Source organism: Lepisosteus platostomus, chromosome 10 (genome assembly GCF_059453375.1).
Source record: "Lepisosteus platostomus isolate fLepPlt1 chromosome 10, fLepPlt1.hap1, whole genome shotgun sequence".
Lineage (NCBI taxonomy): Eukaryota > Metazoa > Chordata > Actinopteri > Semionotiformes > Lepisosteidae > Lepisosteus > Lepisosteus platostomus.
In genome coordinates, this window is record NC_142620.1 from 26565919 (window position 1) to 26585965 (window position 20047).

The following is a 20047-nucleotide window of genomic DNA, read 5'->3' on the forward strand; positions in this document are numbered from 1 at the left end:
TAGATATAAATGAGCAAGAATTACTATTCAGAAGCTACTGTATATAAAGTATGCGAATCCCCTGACCATGTAAAGCAGAATAACAGAAACTCATTGGGTTCAACCTCTCTTTAATTTGTGAACCTCTATCTGTATTTTCTGTTTTCACTCAGATAAGAATAAACTACATATGCAATTATTTTGACAGGATGAAAGATGTTCAGTGCTCCATAGCTTTTTCAACACAGCACACAGTATGTTACATTTTTTACACATCAGTCGTGTAAAAGTGTTCTGAAGTCTCTCTAAAACGTAAAACAAATGCATTATAATACTGTAGGTTGCACCCCCACCTGTCCTGGATAAAGCAGTAAAAAAATAGATGGACAGGTTGATTTACCTGTATACTTGTAAAAATAGTTCAGGTGGGTAGCTGTGTCTGCATGCATAGGCTGAAGAGGAACAAGTAATACATTTATTTTAATAAAAAGAGAAGAAAGAAAACACAGCGTTTCGACTGTGGAGCCTTCCTCATGTGTGAGAAAGACAGGGCATAAGCAAAGGTAATGTAGCATAGGAGAACAAAAGCTGGAAGAGAGGAGGACTGAGAGGTGAGAGCAGAGGACAGACAGAGTGGCCAATCAGGTAGTGTGAAGTCAGGATAGGTGAAGAGAGGTGTGAAATGAAACCTACAATGAATAGAGAAAATTTAGAAGAAAATTTGTTGTTGAGAGAAGGGGAAATGTGTGATCCTAGCTGCAGAAAATTTTTAGTTTCCATAGTCTTTCTGGTGGTGGCGTTAGGAAAACCATTTTGAGAACACAGATGGAGAGATAAGTGTGATCATGGCCGTCAGAGGTGAAATAAGAAACAATAGGTTTGGAGAAAATCTTTAATCTTCACAGCCCTAACATGTTCTCTGAAGCGGTCTCCGAGTCTCCTTCCTGTTTCCCTTAATGTAAATGGCTGGACATTTACTGCAAGAAATACAGTAAATAAGGTTGCTGGAGGTACAAGATGTCATCTGAGTGATCCAGAATTGTCCTGAGGGGCCTTGAATGAGTGTGGTGTTAGATATGTACTTGCAGGTGATACAGCAAATTCTCTTACAAGGGAAAGTGCCTGGTGTGGATGGTTGCTGAGGCAGTCAAGGGAGCTGTGAACAAGAAGGCTACGCAGATAAGGTGGTCTGCGATATGAGATGATGGGGTGGTAAGAAAAGAGGGCCCCAATGGAGGGATCATCCTGTAGGATGGAAATGTTGTCGTTAATGGCCTGGAGATAGGAAGTGTGTTGAGGTGGTGGGGAGCAACAAAGGAATGCGGTTATTACGGCAGGAGTTCCTGCTCGAGTTGTTGGTCCGTGGGGTGTTTTTGGCTCGGGCAAGGGCCCTATCAATAACACTGCTAGGGTATCCTCTGTTGATGAAAAAAGAGTACATTTTGCGGGCTTTGTTCTGGAAATCCATAACATCACTGCAGAGTCGTCGTAGCCGAAGGAACTGTGAAAAAGAGAGAGAGTTTTTAGTGTGTTTGGGGTGAAATGAGCTATACAGGAGATAGTTGTGTGAATCAGTGGGTTTGTAATAGACCAATATACCAAAGAGTTGGGGGTAATTAATGTAGTTGATGTCTAGAAACGAAAGAGTAGTGGAAGATATGTTAACTGTACATTTGAGTGATTGGTGGAAGTTGGTGAAGTGATGCAGAAAGTGCTCAAGCTGGTCGTTAGAACATGTGGCGGCACTGACGCTGTCATCAATGTATCGTTTGTAGAGGTCAGGGACAAAGCCAGTGTAGGAATTGAAGAAGTGTTCTTCTAACAAGCCGACAAAAATATTGGCATAGCTGGATCCCATTCTGGTGCCCATGGCGACTCCACTAACCTGTTGGTAAAAAAGGTTATTGAATGAGAATGCATTAAGTGTGAGAACCAATTCTGCAAGGCATACCAGGGTGTGGGTGGGTGGAACAAGCAATGTGCGTTTGTCCCGTATGTGCTTGAGGGCTGTAAGACCGTCATTATGGGGAATGACGGTGTAAAGAGATGTGATGTCCATGGTAAAAATGTAGCCTTCGGGGCCCCAAAATTGGAAATCCTTAAAATTTTGGCACGTGTGGTTGGTGTCCTTGATGTATGAGGTAAGACCTTCAACCAGCAGTCTCATAAGGCTGTTGAGAAAGGCCAAGATGTATCTAGTCAGACAGTTGCATGTTGATACGATGGAGCGTCTAGGGTTGTCTGGTTTGTGGATTTTGGCAAGGAGGTAAAATTGAGATACCTGGGGATGTTTAATGATGAGATGGTTCGTCTCCTTGGGGAGCTCCTTACTCTTGATAAGAAGGGAGATAGTGGATACCACTTCTTTTTGGTAGTCAATGATAGGGTCCTATTGTAGAGGGAGATAGGCAGAAGTGTTGGTTGTCTAGAGGCTTCAAAAATATATAGGTCCTTACACCACAACAGCGCCTGAATTTCTCCTCGAGTGAGGATAGACCTGTATTTACTGGGTATAGAGAGTGTCTTGAGAGCTTGATTGGTACATTGGTTAATGAAATAATCGACTGGTGGAAATCAGCCAGAGGGGGATTAATATTGTTAATGACATCAGTAACTGGATTGTTGTCAGCTGCCTGTGAGGAGGAATCGTCAGCAAAATGTGCTCTGAGCCGGATCCTGCGGTAAAAGCAGTTGAGGTCGGCTTGGGTCTGGCGGATGTCCAACTTCCTGGGAACTGGTACAAAACTGAGGCCTTTGCTGAGGAGGGATCGCTCATCCTGTGAAAAGGAAAGGTCAGAAGTTATAGTGACAACAAGGTAAGGGTTGGTGGAGGTGGTAGGGGTGTTTTTATCTTTCTCTGTAGTGAGAAACTGGTAGAGTTTGGAGTTGAGAAATCTTATGAGGTTAGTTATAAAGGGAAGATGATGTGGAGCTGTCAGCTGTAGAAATTTCTTTGCCTCTTTGATGTTGTTGTCGGAAAGGATAATCTGTTTTTTGAGGGAAAAAATGGTAGAAAGCATTAGTTTCCTAGAAGTAGAAGTCTCTTGAATGTTACTCTGGGTGGTTTCAGAGTCATTAAATTTCAGGCGAAATCCTATAGGAATGATATTATGTCGACGACATCTGTAAAGGAATAGAAGGTGGCTAGAAAGCCAGGTCTTGAAACAGATAGCTATGAAGAGACGGAATGGTGGTTTAGTGACAGGGGGCAAGTGACCCAGGGAAGAAGAGAAGGAATGATGAAGAGATCTAGAAAAAGATTTGGAGGAAGGGAAAGGGGGTCTCAGCACATGTAGGTTGAAGTAGTTCAGGTGGGTAGATGTGTCAGCATGCATAAGCCGCAAAGGAACAAGTAATAGGTTTATTCCATGCTGAAAAGAGAAGAAAGAAAACACAACATTTTGGCTGTGGAGCCTTCTTCAGGTGTGGGAAAGACGGCAGTAAGCAAAGCCCCTACCACTGACTACCAAAAGGAAGTGGTATCCACCATCTCACTTCTTATCAACAGTAAGGAGCTCCCCCAGGAGGCGAATCAGCTCTTCATTGAACATCCCCAGGTATCTCAATTTTACCTCCTCCCCAAAATCCACAAACCAGACACCCCTGAACACACATTGTATCAGCATACAACTGTCTGACTACATACATCTCGCCCTTTCTCAACAGCCTTTTGAGACCGCTGGTTGAAGGTCTTCCCTCATACATCAAGGACACCAACCACACTCCAACTTTTTAATGATTTCCAATTTCAGGGCCCCAAATGCTACATTTTTACTGTGGACATCACACCTCTTTACACCGTCATTCCCCATAATGACGTACTTACAACCCTCAAGCACATGCTGGACAAACGCACAGTACTTGATCCAACCACCCACACCCTGGCACACCTTGCTGATTTGGTTCTCACACTGAATGCATTCTCATTTAATAACCTTTTTTGCCAACAGGTTAGTGGAATCGCCATGGGCACCAGGCTGAGTACATCGGTGCCGCCACATGCTCTAACGACCAGCTTGAGCACTTTCTGCATAACTTCACCAACTTCCACCCGTCACTCAAATATACAGTTAACATATCTTCCACTACTCTTTCATTTCTAGACATCAACTTCTCCATTAACTACCCCCGACTCTCTACTTCGATCTATTACAAACCCACTGATTCACACAACTATCTCCTGTATAGCTCATTTCACCCCAAACACACTAAAAACTCTCTCCCTTTTTCACAGTTCCTTCAGCTATGACGACTCTGCAGTGATGACATGGATTTCCAGAACCAAGCCCGCAAAATGTATTCTTTTTTCATCAACAGAGGATACCCTAGCAGTGTTATTGACAGGGCCCTTGCCCGAACCAAAAACACCCCTCGGACCAACAACTCGAGCAGGAACTCCTGCCGTTACAACCGCATTCCTTTGTTGCTTCCCTACCACCTCAACACACTTTCTATCCCCAGGACTATTAACGACAACTTTTTCGTCCTACAGGATGATCCCTCCATTGGGGCCCTCTTTTCTGACCATCCCATCATCTCAGAATGCCAACCACCTAATCTGCTTAACCTTCTTGTTCACAGCTCCCTTGACCACCCTCAGCAACCATCCACACCAGGCACTTTCTCTTGCAACACAGCTCTCTGTAACACCTGCAAGTACATATCATATTTGTTTGATTCAATGAATGTTTTTTACGGTTTTGAAAATGGTTTTGTGAAGCTCTAGTTGAACCTTTTTCGATTGATAAAAGATTTTCTGAAAGGTTTTGTGGTTTTGGTGATGTAAAACGATAAAGTGAGATGCTCCTTTTAAGTCCATTTTTTCTTAGACCATGGGTGCTTGCGATTACGATCCGCACTTTAAGAACACAAGGAGCATCAGATAACGTATCAAGGTGATGGCCCACTATCCCCCAGACAGACTGACAAAGCAATTTGGAAGCGTTAACTATCCAGTCATTGCAAAGGGTACTATGAAATGCAGAAGCCACAAATAATTAAAAAAACTTCCTCCTGATCTAAATAATTTAAATATTCACTTTACATTCACAATCTCATTATAGTACCGAGGAAATATCAGATGTTAAATTTAAAAAAGGGAGACATGGTCAGCCCCAACCCCCCCCCACCCAGACTGACAAAGGTGTTAAAAATTCAGTCAAAAGGGTGCAGTGTCACAGAGTTCAGTGCATTTGTAAAACTTATTAATGAAAGGCTATGAGCCACAGCAGCATCTGTGTCGATGTTAGTAGTTTAATAATAATTCCAAAAAGATAAACTACAAAATGTCATCTTTTTCTGTTTCAGTTAAATGAGACAAATAGTCAAATCAGTCAGGATCTAGGAGTTTGACAAAAATAAAATATTTTGCAGAACAAACCAGTGAAAGAAGCAGACCTTAAGTTTAGATCAGACATCACAGTTGGTGTTGGAAGTGCTCATTGAAATAAGCTGCTATGTAGTAAGGCAGACAGATTTTAAATTCTTTAAGCAAAATTAGCTGTTTAAGTTTGTCAAAATTAGCTACAGCTAAAAGGTACCCCTTTCTCTCGTGCAAACTCAACAAAGGTATGATTCTTTTATAATTTCGAAACTTTTTCTTCTGTTTATCACCTAATATTGAGATTATTATGTATGTGTGCTGTGCAATGTGATTGCCGGGGTAACAATAAACTGAACATGCATTTTTCTTTATTCGTGGTATAGTTTGTATTACATATTGTTAAGCCACACTTTTAGGCTATGTAGTACTATGATGAAAAATCAAACACAGGACTTTTTTCTACCATTCAGGATTTTTTAAGCAGAGCTTTCTCGTCTCCTAATGTTTCACAGACGCGGAACACATTAAATCATATTCACAGATACAGTATATGGAATGAGTAGCGTACACATCAATAACCTGCAGTATGATCATATACCATATAAATATACTATATATACAAGTAGGTAGCTGCGTCAGCATGTGTAGGCTGCAAAGGAACAATTAGAGTTTATTCCATGTGTACTGGTTGATTTCCCTATATACTTCTTCTGTATGTGTGATATATATTTTTATAATCAAAATTTAAAGTAAAACTGTGTCCTGTATACTTGTTGCTGAAATTTGCATTTTGCATTAAGACAAAAGATTATTTTTAATGTGATTGTAAACCTGAAAGACGTACATTCACGACAAGCTATAATAATAAACTATTTTTTTATTACTTCTTCTTCTTCTTTTTCACAGCCTTAGTCCCAGACTGTCCTGGGGTCAGCTGCTTTGGTTGCTCTTCTCCACTTGTCTCTGTCGAGCACATCTTCCTCACTCACTTCACATACCTCCATATCTTTTCTCACACAATCTATCCATCTCTTTCTAGGCCTGCCTCTTCCTCTGTTACCTTCCACCTCAAATTCCATTACCCTCTTTGTTACTTCCTCAACGTCCCTCCTCATGATATGTCCATACCACCGTAACCTCGCCTCTCGCATCTTCTCAACCACATCCACCACCCTACGTCATCTACGGATTTCTTCATTTCTGATCTTATCCTTCATTGAAATCTGCAGAATCCATCTCAACATCCTCATTTCAGTTCTTCTCATCAAGTTCGCTTCCCTCTTTCCAACTGCCAAGCATTCAGCTCCATATAGTAGTACAGGTCTAATCACAGTCTTGTACATTTTGCACTTTACCTTTCTAGGAATTTTCCTGTCACAGAGTATTCCAGTTATTTCTCTCCACTTGTTCCATCCAGCTTTCACTCTTTGCTTTACTCCCTCCAGTGTTTCTCCTCCCTTTACCAGTTTTGATCCAAGGTATTTAAAGCCATCAACTTGTTTCAGTTTTCCTCCATTTGTCTCCTCAACATTGGTCATAGTATCTCCTCTTCTCTCCATTACCATTATTTCAGATTTTTCTGCATTCATTTTCAGTCCACCCTTTTCTAGACTCCTCTGCCATTTGAACACTTTCTCCTGTAGTTCTACTTCTGAATCTGCCATCAGTGCCACATCATCAGCAAAGATGAGTTCCCAAGGCACTTCTGTTCTTACCTCCTCTGTCAGTGTGTCAATAATGTTTATGAAAAGGAAAGGACTTAGTGCTGATCCTTGGTGTACTCCAACTGTGATTTCAAACTCTTTTGTCTCTCTCCGTTGTGTTATCATCTTCGTAGTTGCATCTCTATAGGTTGCTTGAACTAACGTCACCATGCTTTCTGGTACTCCTTTCTTCCTCAAGCACCAATACACCACCTCTCTGGGCACACGGTCATATGCCACATACAGCTTTTTCCCTTTCTCTAGTGTCTTCTCCTGTAACTGTCTCATCACAAAAATGGCATCTGTTGTGCTTTTCCCCGCTGAGAATCCAAATTGTGAGTTGTGGATCCTGACTATCTTCCTGAGTCTCTTGTCCAGAATTTTTTCCAGGATTTTCAATCCATGTTCCAGAAGTTTTATTCCTCTATAGTTTTTACACTCCATTGGGTCTCCTTTCTCCTTGTAGATGGTAACCATACTGCTTTTTGTCCATTCTTCTGGAATTCTGGAACTCTTCCTTTGCAATATTGTTTAGCAATCTCGTCAGCCACTGAATCCCCTCTTCATCGAGGTTCTTAAAGTGTTCTGCTGCTATTCCTGATGGTCCAGTTGCTTTGCCATCTTTCATCTCTTTGATAGCTTCTGTCACTTCCTTTACTGAAATTTCTTGGATTGGTCCACACACTACGTCTGCCTCCACTAGGTTCTCCCTCTCATTTTCTGCATTTAACAGATTTTTGAAGTACTCCAGCCATCTTTGCTTGATCTGTTCTTCTTTAATCAAGACTCTGCCTTCTCCATCCTTGAGTACTGCCACCCGGATAATATCTTTTTTCTGCCTCGCTCTGTTTAGCAATCTTGTAGATTTGGTCCTCTCCTTCCTTTGTTTCAAGTTTCTCATACCATTCTTTCCAGGCTCTTTCCTTTGCTCTTGCTACACTTCTTTTTGTTACCTTCTTTAGTCTCTTATATTCTTGTAATTCTCCAGTGCCATCTTTCAGTGCCTTGTATGCTTTTTTCTTTTCCTTCAGTGTTTCCTGTACTTCCATATCCCACCACCACTCTTCATTTTCCCTCGGTCTGCCTCCTCTTGTCTTTCCACAAACCCTGGTAGCAGCCTCTTCTAGGATGTGGCTCATCTCAGTCCACTCTTCTTCAACTGAAGGCTCCTCTGTTTCCTCTGTGTTGTTTTTCATTTCTCTCACCAGCCTGTTGAAATCTACTTTGTTTTCTCTCAGTTTCCACACTTTTGTTCGTGCTGGGTGTTTCCTCTGCCTTTTTCTTCGCTCTTTCAATATTGTGATGTCCATCACCAGTAGCCTGTGTTGTCTGGTAACAGCCTCATAGGGCAGGACTTTAGCATCTTGGACTTTCGCCCTATCAATTCTTCTCACTAATATGTAGTCTATTTGGGTATCATGGCCTCCACTCCTGTATGTCACCTTTTGCTCATAATTCTTCGTGAACCCTGTGTTCACTGCAAACAATTCAAGAGCTTGGAGTGTTTCTAGTAGCCTTCCTCCTTCCCTCTCTGACCATGTTCATCTGGATAATCTGGGCATTTCTCTCCTAAATGTGCATTGAAGTCTCCTCCAATTACCACCATTTCATTTCCTGGGATTCTGCTAACCACTTCTTCGAGATCTTCCAAGAAGCTATCCTTTTCCTCCTGTGGTCTTCCTACCTGTGGTGCATATACAGAGATGATATTCCACAACCCACTCTCAAAAGCCACCTGTACATTGATAATCCTGTCTGAGTGTCTAACCACCCTCACTATCTTGTCTGCTAGGTCTTTGCACACTATCACACCCACTCAATTCATTTTTGTACTCTTTCCAGCGTATAGAATCTTGTATCCCTCTCCTAGGTGTCTTGAGCTGTTTCCTTTCCACTTGGTTTCTTGCACACACAAGATCTCCACTTTTCTCCTTGCCATAGTTTCAACCAATTCTCTCCCTCTCCCTGTCATGGTACCAACATTCCAACTCCCCACTCTCATTGACTTAACATTCCTTCCAGGCCCCTTCACCTTGTTTCTTTTCTGTAGCCCCCACTCTACAGTTTTCCCCACAGTAGCATAATTTCCATTAGTACCCTGTTGGGACACAGCACTAATGGCGGCCGTTGTTAACCCGGGCCCCGACCGATCCGGTATGTGCTTTGTGTTCTTTGCAACCATGGTTTTGGCAAGATGGTTTTACGTCGGATGCCCTTCCTGACACGACCCTTTTAGTCGCCTCTTACGACAGGCAGGGATACCCAGGAGGTATTCTGATCCCCCTCCCGAGGGTATTTTTTTATATATAGTATAAAATGAATAAACGTCTATACTAACAACTAAAATTCTGTAATTGGAAGGATTGTCCCAGGGGGTTCTGCCTTGACTGGGATTTGAAACCAGGTATTTTCTAGCCCAGTGGTTCTCAAACGTTTTGGACCAAGTACCACCCCTGATCAAAACAAACCATCCAAGTACCATCTACAAGTCATGTTCTCATAGGAATCAAAGAAAATCTAAATGACAAACATGAGTGCTCGCACGCACACACACACACTCACACACACACAGCACACACATAAAAATAGCACTGAGAACTTACCATTTCAGTGAGAGGGGTCAGCCTGTTTAGTTGAGCAAAGCCTTGCAATGTCAAGGATGAGGGCAGTGAGCGATCTGGCTCTGCATCCATTTTGTTGTAGTACTTTATCTTGATTGCAGTGAGAGCAGAAAAGCCTTTCTCATAAAGGTAGGTAGTGGCAAAAGGCATCAAAACCCACATAGCCTTTAATGAGAGGGCTTGGTATTCACTCTGTCTTTGGATCAAGAAATCCAAAGAAATCCAGTCGTTTCAATTTGACATCAAAGTCTCATCAGATGATAACTCGAGCAACTTCTCTTGTTCAGCACAAGTCAAATCCTTGGGCATTCCTATGACATCAGTAGTAAAAGGGTTACTGATCCACTCTGGTGTGGCCTCAACTGGAAAAATACTCTGAGAACTGTTCTTTCAATGACAAGAAGTGCACTGCAATCACATCACGAACAGGAACATCAAGTGCCACACCGTATGTGTGCAGATGGTTCTCCAAAGTTGGGAAAGCAGAGACATTACTTGTGTTGATTTAATTATTAAAATTCTGCAGCTTTTTCTCCATAGCAGTGATCTTGTCAGACACGTCAAAAATTGTTAAAGAGATCCCCTACAGTCCCATATTCAGCCCATTCAAGCATGAAAATATATAAGCCAGGTAAGCTAATTTTACCAGCCACACTGGATCAACAAATAGACTTGGCAAGGGAGATTGCTGGTCATGCAAAAATATCTGTACCTTGGAGTGCAGTTCAAAGAGCCCCTTGATTACCATCTCACTTCAGTATGTAGCAAAATCTGCACTTCGCTGCACATTTCATTACAAAGTACACTGAACAGACGTAAATTAATTGGTCGAGCCCTGATACAATTCACAATTTTAACAGCAGAGTCTAACATAGATTTTAAATTCTCAGGCATTTTCTTGACTGCCAAGGCCTTGTGGTGATCTATCGGAGGTGGCGTCAGTACCCTTGGCGTCTATTCCTTTCAGCTGTGACATAATACTTGATTTTTGTGAGGTATTCATTTTCTATCAATTGTTCTGTTGGCGAATGTGGCGCTGTTGGAGAAATTTTTCCCTGTATCCTCTTAAAAAGGAGTCTGTCTCAGAAGTTAAAAGAAGTTTTTATTTCATAAGCATGGAACCAAAACACAGAGATGCTCAGTGTATTTTTCTCAAATTAACCTAAACAGTCCTTAAATATTTTTTTGTTATCTATCATGCTTTCCTTTGCCTACAAGATTGGTAGTGTTCCAAAATCATGCACATTATCCAGTGTGCATTCTGAATGGCTGGATCTGTAGGTCACAGGGAGTGTTCAACAGTATTATGCATCTCCATTTGTATTAGGTAAGCATCAGATATTTAACAAAAATCATTTTTATTAAAATGCATAAGATATATACAATTCATTGCATTGAATTAAGTTAATTTCCTGATTTGGGGCACAACACACAATCACTCATAACAAGTTGCAAGGAGGTGGGAGAGAGAACAGGTGAGACATAAAGTCCACACAGGCAGTCACTCCAGGAGAGGACATGTGCATGTTTGAAAAGATCTATCTGCTTATTGCTCCCTAGCTGGGCTAATAGTTGTTTTATTGACAGATTAATTTTCCATTTCCATGTTACAAACATCAATTGAAAATGTGTCCCTTAAACATCTCTCACACTTTGAGAAATGCTATAAGAAGACTCCTAATAATCCATTGCATAGTAAACCATTTTTCCTTGTCTGGCAACATATTTGCACTTTGAATTAAGAAAACAGATTTAATTTTAATATTCACACAAAAGCACAAAAATACTGTTATTCAAATGGAAAACATCCATTCTACACAGACTGAGAAGACAAATTGCAAGTGTTGTCATCCTGTTATCCTACCAGTAAAGTTCCTTGTAGACAGTCATGTGATGACCTGAAAAATAAGGCACTATATCTCAGGAGCAATTGTAGCTCAGAAGTTCCTTTCAATAGGACAAAAAACCACATTACATTTTAATAAAAATAATTCCTTACAATTATATAGCGCTTTTCTGGACACTCCACTCAAAGCACTTTACAGGCTTTCTTGCCACAAGCACTCCGCCATGCTTGGTATTCTGTATTACCAGAGTTGTACAGTATATACTTTCTTTATATTTGTTATGTTTAAAACGTTTGAGCCAATGCTTTGTAAGAGATAAAAGGTCTCTGTGACATTTTTAGGGAAACATCACTCAAGACTCTTTAAGAACTATGCATTTCGGACAAGTGCCTTTATGGACATATTGATTGTTACCTGATTCATCTCCTGGACTGCTGCATTAACACTGGGAACTGATTTGTATGTGGGTTTCTTTGAAGTGACAATTTGCTCTCTGCCACTTCTTCTGTGCTTTGTTTTCTCAGAATCAGTATTAAAAAGTCATTTTACTAATTTCTTCTGATGGAATGCTTAGTAGACACCAATCAAGACCATAAAAACAAGCAACAATCAACAATTAATTAACAACTAATAAAAAAACAACAAGCAACAATTAATACATTTAATAACAGGTATTACTAGTTTTATATTGATGCTTTATGTTCATGGTCAGGGCTGTCTTCCAGTTTAACGTGCAGACTTCTGTTTCATTCTTTTTTTAATTTAATCATCTACTGTAAGTAAAAGAGGATATGTAAGCATAAAAAAACTTATATAAAGAATCTTCGACTTTCTTAAAAAAATGTGTTAATTTAAGGAATGCTATGTTTCCAGTTTCAGGGCTAACTAACTAAATTTATCACTTTGAATCACCTCCATATTGTTCAACTATATATTGTCTAGAATTTCACTTTTGCCACAAATTTCTGAGTTATTTTAATGATTTTAGAGAAAATTCCTTCTTGTGACCACGAGAGACAGACTGCCCTGGATGAGACACGACAGAACCCACGAGAACCCATTTTCATCCCCGAGTGTGGTCCAGGAGGTCTCTACAAGCCTGTCCAATGCCACCAGTCCACAGGTTACTGCTGGTGTGTCTTGGTGGATACTGGACGTCCCATCCCTGGAACATCTACACGGTGAGTCTCTCTACTTCCTCTTGGATTGTATTGCCTTTTAAAATAGAACTAACTTCACATTCAGGTGTACTTCTTAAGCTATCAGGTGCAGTATGCAGAATTCCAAGGCATTCATTACTGCTTTGCCAGTTATTCTGGAGTTTGTGATTCTACTGTATCATGTTTGTCCTCAGTAACATTCATACTGATTTGATCTCTGACCATATATACATAACAGTAACTAAATGTAGCTTTGTCATTAATTTGTATTTTCATGATTCTACTAGAAGTGTCATTTTTTATCCCGTAATGTTTAGCAAAAACATTATGCAGAAAAAAATAAAATGGGGATAAATGTGCTAATATTTTCAAATTTTATCTGAAATAAGGTAGCTAGCTGAATTTAAATAGGAAATTTGGCTTAAGTAAAAGCAGATCTAGGGCAATAATTTAATAAAGGAAAAGATGCCAAACTTAATATCCAGGAGCTGAGGGATTTAACAGATGTACAGATGCAGCCATTCAAAATGAGTGAGGTATTATATTTCTAAATATCATAACATGTTCGAAGCGAAGTCATTTATTAATAACAACGAATAATTTAACTGCTACTGATATTATTACTGATAATAAATATTATCGACACTAGCCAATATGATAAAGGAATAAATGACTTGTTTTTTCTTTATTTCTTTAGCACATTTATTTGAACATTTCCATCGATTGCACAAGCATTGAAAAACTGTTCAATCCCTAGTTTGTCAGGTATTTTATTTTTTGCTGCAGGAGTGCTCTTACTGGAGCTGATCTCAGTGCCTGCCAGGATATCACTCCAGCGCTTTGTTGTTAAAATTGGGTTTTCAATAATGCTGCAGCAAACTCTAGTTTGTATGTTTACTATAACAGACATAATCTCCCTTGCTTTTAACCAAGCGTTTCGTAATTTCAAAGAATGAAAATGATTTAAACTATGCGACACTTATCATTCAACGAGAGCACAAAATATCACAATATCATATGTTGACACTGTTAACTGTTCAGGAAAGGGTGAATGAAAGAAGTCAAGTACAATAATTCGGTGATCAATAATAATAGTTGTAGGACAAGAAACAAAAGATAGTGAAAACAACCTTTTTAAGGCTAGAACTAAAATTCAGTCTACAAATTAAGGCAAATGAAAATTAAGGATTTTAAAGTGCTAGAGGTGTAAATAATACAAAAATGCACATGTACAAAAAGTTTTAGAAATAGAGCAGGTGTTACTTTGAAATAAACAAACAGAAAAAAGCCATGACTAGACATAGTGGAGAAGAGGGATGAAGGAATACGTGCAAAAGCTTAGATGTATAAAAAAAATCACAGAAAGGTGCATTACAAAAGAACATGCAAACATGAAATTGATTTGTCAGAGAGTGAGGAATCAGAAAATTATCACGCATAAAAAACACCAGTTCTGTCAGCGAACATGGTTTCAAGGAGGGCATCTCAGATAGTTGGGCATTCGGGTAGATTGCCAGGCGAAAGGATTTGTAAATATATTTTGTTAAAGCAATTCAGTTTTTTGCAACACATACAAGACATTTTTCCAAGAAAGATCTGATGACGAGGAAAAAAAATCACCCGTTTTTGTTTGCGCATAAAAAGTGGTTATTAACTATCGAAACTTGTTTTTATAGCTTTTAAAGTCATGCAATGTCTACGTTAAGCAGGAACACATCATTATATCTAATTTTTTATTTATTTTTTAAAAATTAAAAAAAATGTTTGCCCAGCCTAAGAGGACGGGTCTGCTCTCATTGGCAGCTGACACTCCTCCATATATTTAAGTGAAAAATTAATAACGCCAATGTAAACATCATATTTACAATTTGTTGATAATAAAAATGTTAAGTTCTCTAAAGCTTTCTCAGTCAAGTATGATAGTTTGCCCAGGGAGCTGTGTAAGCATGTGTAGGCAGCAAAAGATCAGCTAAAAAGGGAACAAAATGTTTCAGGTGTGAAGAATACAGATCCCCAATTCAATTTCAGCCTAAACCTGTCCCCACACACCCTGCCCCCACTGCGATTAGACTATACACAAAGCTCTGAAAGCTTTACAGTAGATGATCAGGATCAGGTTTTGCATACGTAGGCATAGTACGTGATTCAGGCTTTATGAACTCACAGCTGGGATTCAATTTATTTCAAAAAAGCTTTTTGTAAAAACTGCACCAGGTACTAGATCTTCCTTGTTTAGCTGATCTTTTGCTGCTAACACATTTTAACTGTGACTATATCCACGATATAGCAAGCCCTCTTGTGCCTTATTGCTTAAATTATTAAATTCTAAAAAGTATGAGTTTCTTTTACTGCAATAACAAGAGCAAGTATTCATGGAAATGGTAATCATTTAACTCACTTAACTTTAAACGTTTTGTGATATTTAGAAATACCAACAAATTAAATATAGTGTAGATAATATTTATTATCAGCAATAACGATAGTAGTAGTAGCTTGAAATTATTCGTTGTTATTAATAGATGTCTTAGCTTCAAACCTGTCAATGTCAATATTGTGTCCATAATATTTTGGTTTTTCAAAGAAATGTTTATTTATTAAAAGAAAACTCATAGCAACAGCAGGGCTTGACCCACAGACCTCAGGCATATAAGGTACACGCTTAAGCCATGCCACAGACATAATCACATGGAAAAGAGTGAAACTGAAGCAGACATTTCCAAAGACAGTGTACTACTGTGATCATTTGAGCTATAGTACATGAATATAATTATATCTTTATTGATTTCTTTAGATACGCGATTCCGTATTATGTTCCCTATAAATCAAATTCTAAAAGTATGCTTTTGTTTACTCCGATACCGAGCATATTCGCAGAAAAGGTAAAAACATTTTAACTTTTTACAAAGTATATAAATTTAATATAGTCAGAAGGAGCACGTAAAATGTTTCCAAAATAACCACATGTAAGACTTTGATGCTTAAAATGTTTAGGGAGAAAGTGGAATACTGCTGTATATTTTTTCTTTAAACTACCAATACCAGCCATATACAGTTGTAGAAACCAAGAAATTCGAGCCTGAAGTGTTCGTTCGTCCAGCCAAGCTTTATTGTATGCATACAAGGTACTACAATAAGCACTTTAATAGTTATAGTACCTATCGTAGTTCAAAGTGGATATACAGAACTTAAATATACGTTCCCCCTCCTCCTCCTCCTCCTCCGCCTACTTTGATGTACAGATGCAGCCATTCAAAGTGCGCGGTACAGACACGTACCGCAGGTAATTGGCTGCGGTGTCACGTATCATGACGCAAGATGACGTTGGGTACCGCGGTACGTGATTGGTTGACCGACAGGGGCACTCGTGGTCCGTTGGTCTGTCGTAGAAAGACTTACTGTAAATGTCTTTACTGTGCCCGTTGTAGATATTGAATTTTACCACTGAAGGGAAATCTTAGTAGCTGAGCATAAAAAGAATAGGAGCATACTGTAACGCGTGTGAAGGCCATAAACGATATTAATTTTGGAACATAAACATACAGTATATAGCTGGTCTTGGTACTTTAAAGAAAAAAATACACACCAGTATTCCATTTCTCCCTAAACATTTTAAGCATCGAAGTCTTTAACTAACGTGATACCGGAGTCAACAAGCATACTTTTAGAATTTGATTAATAGGGATTATAATATGGAATCGCGTATCTAAAGAATTTAATAACGGTATGATTATATTCGTGTACTGCGACAGGGCTGTGTAGGACTGTTTCGCCTCCCTGTTCATGCGAGCTGTCTTGTAGCCTACTGGTCTACGTGCGTCACTAACAACTGGTAGGTTGTGTGTTCGAATCCAGCTGATGCTGGACTTTTCTTTTAACATACATTTCTTCGAAAAAATAGAATAGCGATATTATGGACAATCAATTGACTTTTATATTTCAAAATGATCGATTCTAAGTCATTTTTGATAACAATGAAAAGTCACCTTCTTCCCTTCTGACAACGGTCCCTGCTTCTGCTTCCTGCTTCTATTGTGTGTGTGTGTGCAACAGAGTACATTTTTATAGAGAAATGGAGGCTGGACAGTATGCGTTACAATATAAACATTTATATTGATTTAAATCGTGTTCTGATTTAAATCGCAAACGCGTGTTTAATTATATGTGTTTTTTAATCATAATCAGGCTAATGCAACATAAATTGATACAGTATCTTTGTCTTCTAAGTATCTTAATAAACTTTCAGCATAGCATTCTACCCGTCAAGATTTATATTTCTTGGGATTTTGGGATCAAACGTGGAAGGATTAGATTGTAATCGTTTTTATTTGTCAAATACGTGATTGTATTTCTGAATGTTATGTGACACCTACAGTAGTTCACTGCTTTAAATACATCGAATTAAGAAAGTTATGTGTAGCACTTTAGATCTTTTTTCTGAACCAGGGAAAATCTGATCATGTTTCTCTATAACAATAATAAAAAACTTTATTTTACATATCGCCTTTAAAAGTGGCATCTCAAAGCAATGCAGTAGATCGAAAAACAGTTAAAAGTGACCAAATTAAATACCAGACAATCGCAAACGCGTTTTCAATAAAATTATTTTATTCATTCAGCAGTTTGTGAGAGGGACATCCAGCAGAGAGAGACACACACCGGTTTTCATTGACAAAATTGTTTTTTTTCAATTCCTCTTGTCTAACAGGAATGTTTTGTTTGTGGACAGACTGTTAGACTAGAGGAAAAGAGCGCCTCCTCCTATGAAGCATTAATCGCGTATCTAAGGAAAATTGCAGTATACCTTTGTTCATGCACATCATTATACAGTATCTCATTTTGTATTTCGATAAAAAAAATCGTTTGCCCAGCCACTATTGTTGTTATTGTTTTTATCCTGTAAAGCGCTTTGAGGAGCGCCACACCATCCTTACACAAAGCAGAAACTGATTGTATTTTCCGATAACATACAAGTGCAAAGATTACAGATTTTAATCGTCTTTTTTCTGAACCAGGGAAAATCTGATCATGTTTCTCTATAACAATAATAAAAAACTTTATTTTGCATATCACCTTTAAAAGTGGCGTCTCAAAGCAATACTGTAGACTGTAAAAACAGTTAAAAGGGACCAAGGTAAATACCAGACAATCGCAAACGCGTTTTCAATAAAATTATTTTATTCATTCAGCAGAGAGTGAGAGGGACATCCAGCAGAGAGAGACACACACACCGGTTTTCATTGACAAAATGTCTTCCAATGAAAGGCGGGTGCCTTTTGCTGAAGCCGGGAGACATTAGAGGCTTGCCACACCCGGACTGTTAAACCAACGCATTAGCACGTCAAAGCCCATTGAGGACCCGGGCACAATAGTTGTTTTGTCCCTTGATTTACTGATCTGCATTAATTAAATCTTGTCAGTCAGGTCTTTTTTTCTCTATTTCAGTTGTCGTTTACACATGCACGACTTTAAAAGCTAGCAAGACAGGTTTCGATTCACATTAGCTGGCGAGCCTTGTTAAAAAAACTAATAATAATGTAACATGCCACTGTTTGTTCATGAACAAAGTTATACTGAGATTTCCTTAGATACGCGATTAAAAAATAAATAAATAAAAATTTGAATCTCCTGCGGAACACATTCCATAAGAATCAGCGGTTTTACACTATATATCGCCTTTAAAGGTGGCTTCTCAAAACGCTTTACAGGATAAAAACAACCAGAACAGCAGCAACAACAATATTGTATTTCATTGCACTTTGAAAACCAAGTAATAACTTAACTATACAGTACGTGCAAACGTTTCGTATGTTGCTGTCGTGAATGCCTGTGTACCCATAAGTATCTTGAGTCCTGTCTATCTCTGTCCCCTCCCCCCCTCTCTCCCTCAATTCAATTCAATTCAAGGTGTTTTATTTGCATGACAGATGGGTACAATTCTTGTTGGGAATGTATACTTTGATATTTACACCCGGCGCGGCACCGAGGGAGCGTCTGCATTTATAACTTAGTTTTTAAAATTAGTCAAGCAATATGAAGCATCTCCTTTTACTTTTAAGTCCCTTAAATACATTGAGCACAGCTTTCTCACCACTTAAGATTGCTTTTCGATACCATCCTTACACAAAGCAGAAACTTTCCGATGACTCACAGTACAAGTGGAAAGATTACAGATTTTAATCGTCTTTAATTTTGTCTTTAATTTTGCCTGTGGAGTGTATCTTATTAAGCTCTAAATTGCATTTTGAGCGCGGTTTTTGACTTTTTTAAAATTGCATTTTGGGCGCAGACAGCACATACAAGGGTTAATGAACTTCACCAAGAAATTTAAAATAGTATTCTTTAGGTGTGAGGGTAGGAGTGGACCGCAGCAGGCATAATCAGCAAACCAGGAAAACAAAGAACAGGACAGGTGAGATGTGTATCCAGAAAGCGAGTGATCAGAAAAAGGAAATGGTGTTACGCCCATGTTTTCGACCCAATTGTTTTAACTTGCTAATGCATCAGACACATTTCCTGGCGTATTGTGTTTTAAATAAAATAAGAGTGTCTTTCCCTGGCATTAGCTCATCGGTATGGTGTAAGTTTTATCTGTACCATACCATACAGTATATAGGTACAGAATTCAAGCTGCACCACTGTATCGCTTTGGTAAGGGGACGGACAATGACCAAAATCACGAAGACTCTCTCACACCAAATAATGAAGATGAAAAGAAACGGGAAGTCAACACGGGACATTGTTCAGCAGTTGGCTTCGATGGACATCTTCGTTTCTGAAAGCACAGTGAGACGGCATTATAAAGGGGAGAGGAGGCAAAGAGAATCTAAACCGAGGACGATTCAAAGGTAAATAAATTTCTAAAAATACCTTTCTTGCATGTAAATACAACTACGCACATTATTTTTAAAACTAACTGCTGATCTCTTTTTTTTCCAAGTCCTATTGTGCGAGCTATAGACAAACTGACCGATGAAAATGATGAGCTTCCGGCGATGCAAGTCCAAAGATGGCTATGGGCTGACCTCGGTGCGAATATTAGCCCGACATCGATAAGAAGAGTACGCAAGTGGCTTGGATAGAGATACCGAAAAACCAACACATGCCCCATGATACGGCTAAAAAACAAAGAGGAAAGACTCAAGCAAGCGCTCCAATGGATTGAACAGGGGGAGGCATTTCAGGATGTACTTTTTACCGCCGAAACAACAGTGGCTCTGGAACAGTTTTCAACAATGGCATTTTTCAAAAAGGGGAGACATGTGGACAAGCCAAAGCCCAAACATCCACTGAAGGTTCACGTCTGGGGGGGTATATCTAGAAGAGGCCCGGGACCACTTCTTATTTTCGAAGGAATTATGGACCGTGTATTCTTCGAGGAAGTCATGGTCACACAGCATGCTGCCCCTTATATCAG

General features: G+C 39.2%; 1 protein-coding gene and 1 pseudogene across 3 annotated transcripts in view; one reads left to right on the forward strand and one right to left on the reverse strand.

Annotated features, from left to right (window-relative positions):
• smoc1 (SPARC related modular calcium binding 1) overlaps positions 1-20047 on the forward strand; it is a 329006-nt gene that overhangs the window by 158894 nt on the left and 150065 nt on the right. For all 3 annotated transcript variants that reach the window (XM_088648925.1, XM_088648923.1, XM_088648924.1), the window contains exon 10: positions 12462-12654. In XM_088648925.1, coding sequence (XP_088505051.1) covers positions 12462-12654 — 193 coding nt within the window. The remainder of the gene's footprint in view (positions 1-12461; positions 12655-20047) is intronic.
• Positions 2130-3314, reverse strand: LOC148653645 (uncharacterized; annotated as a pseudogene).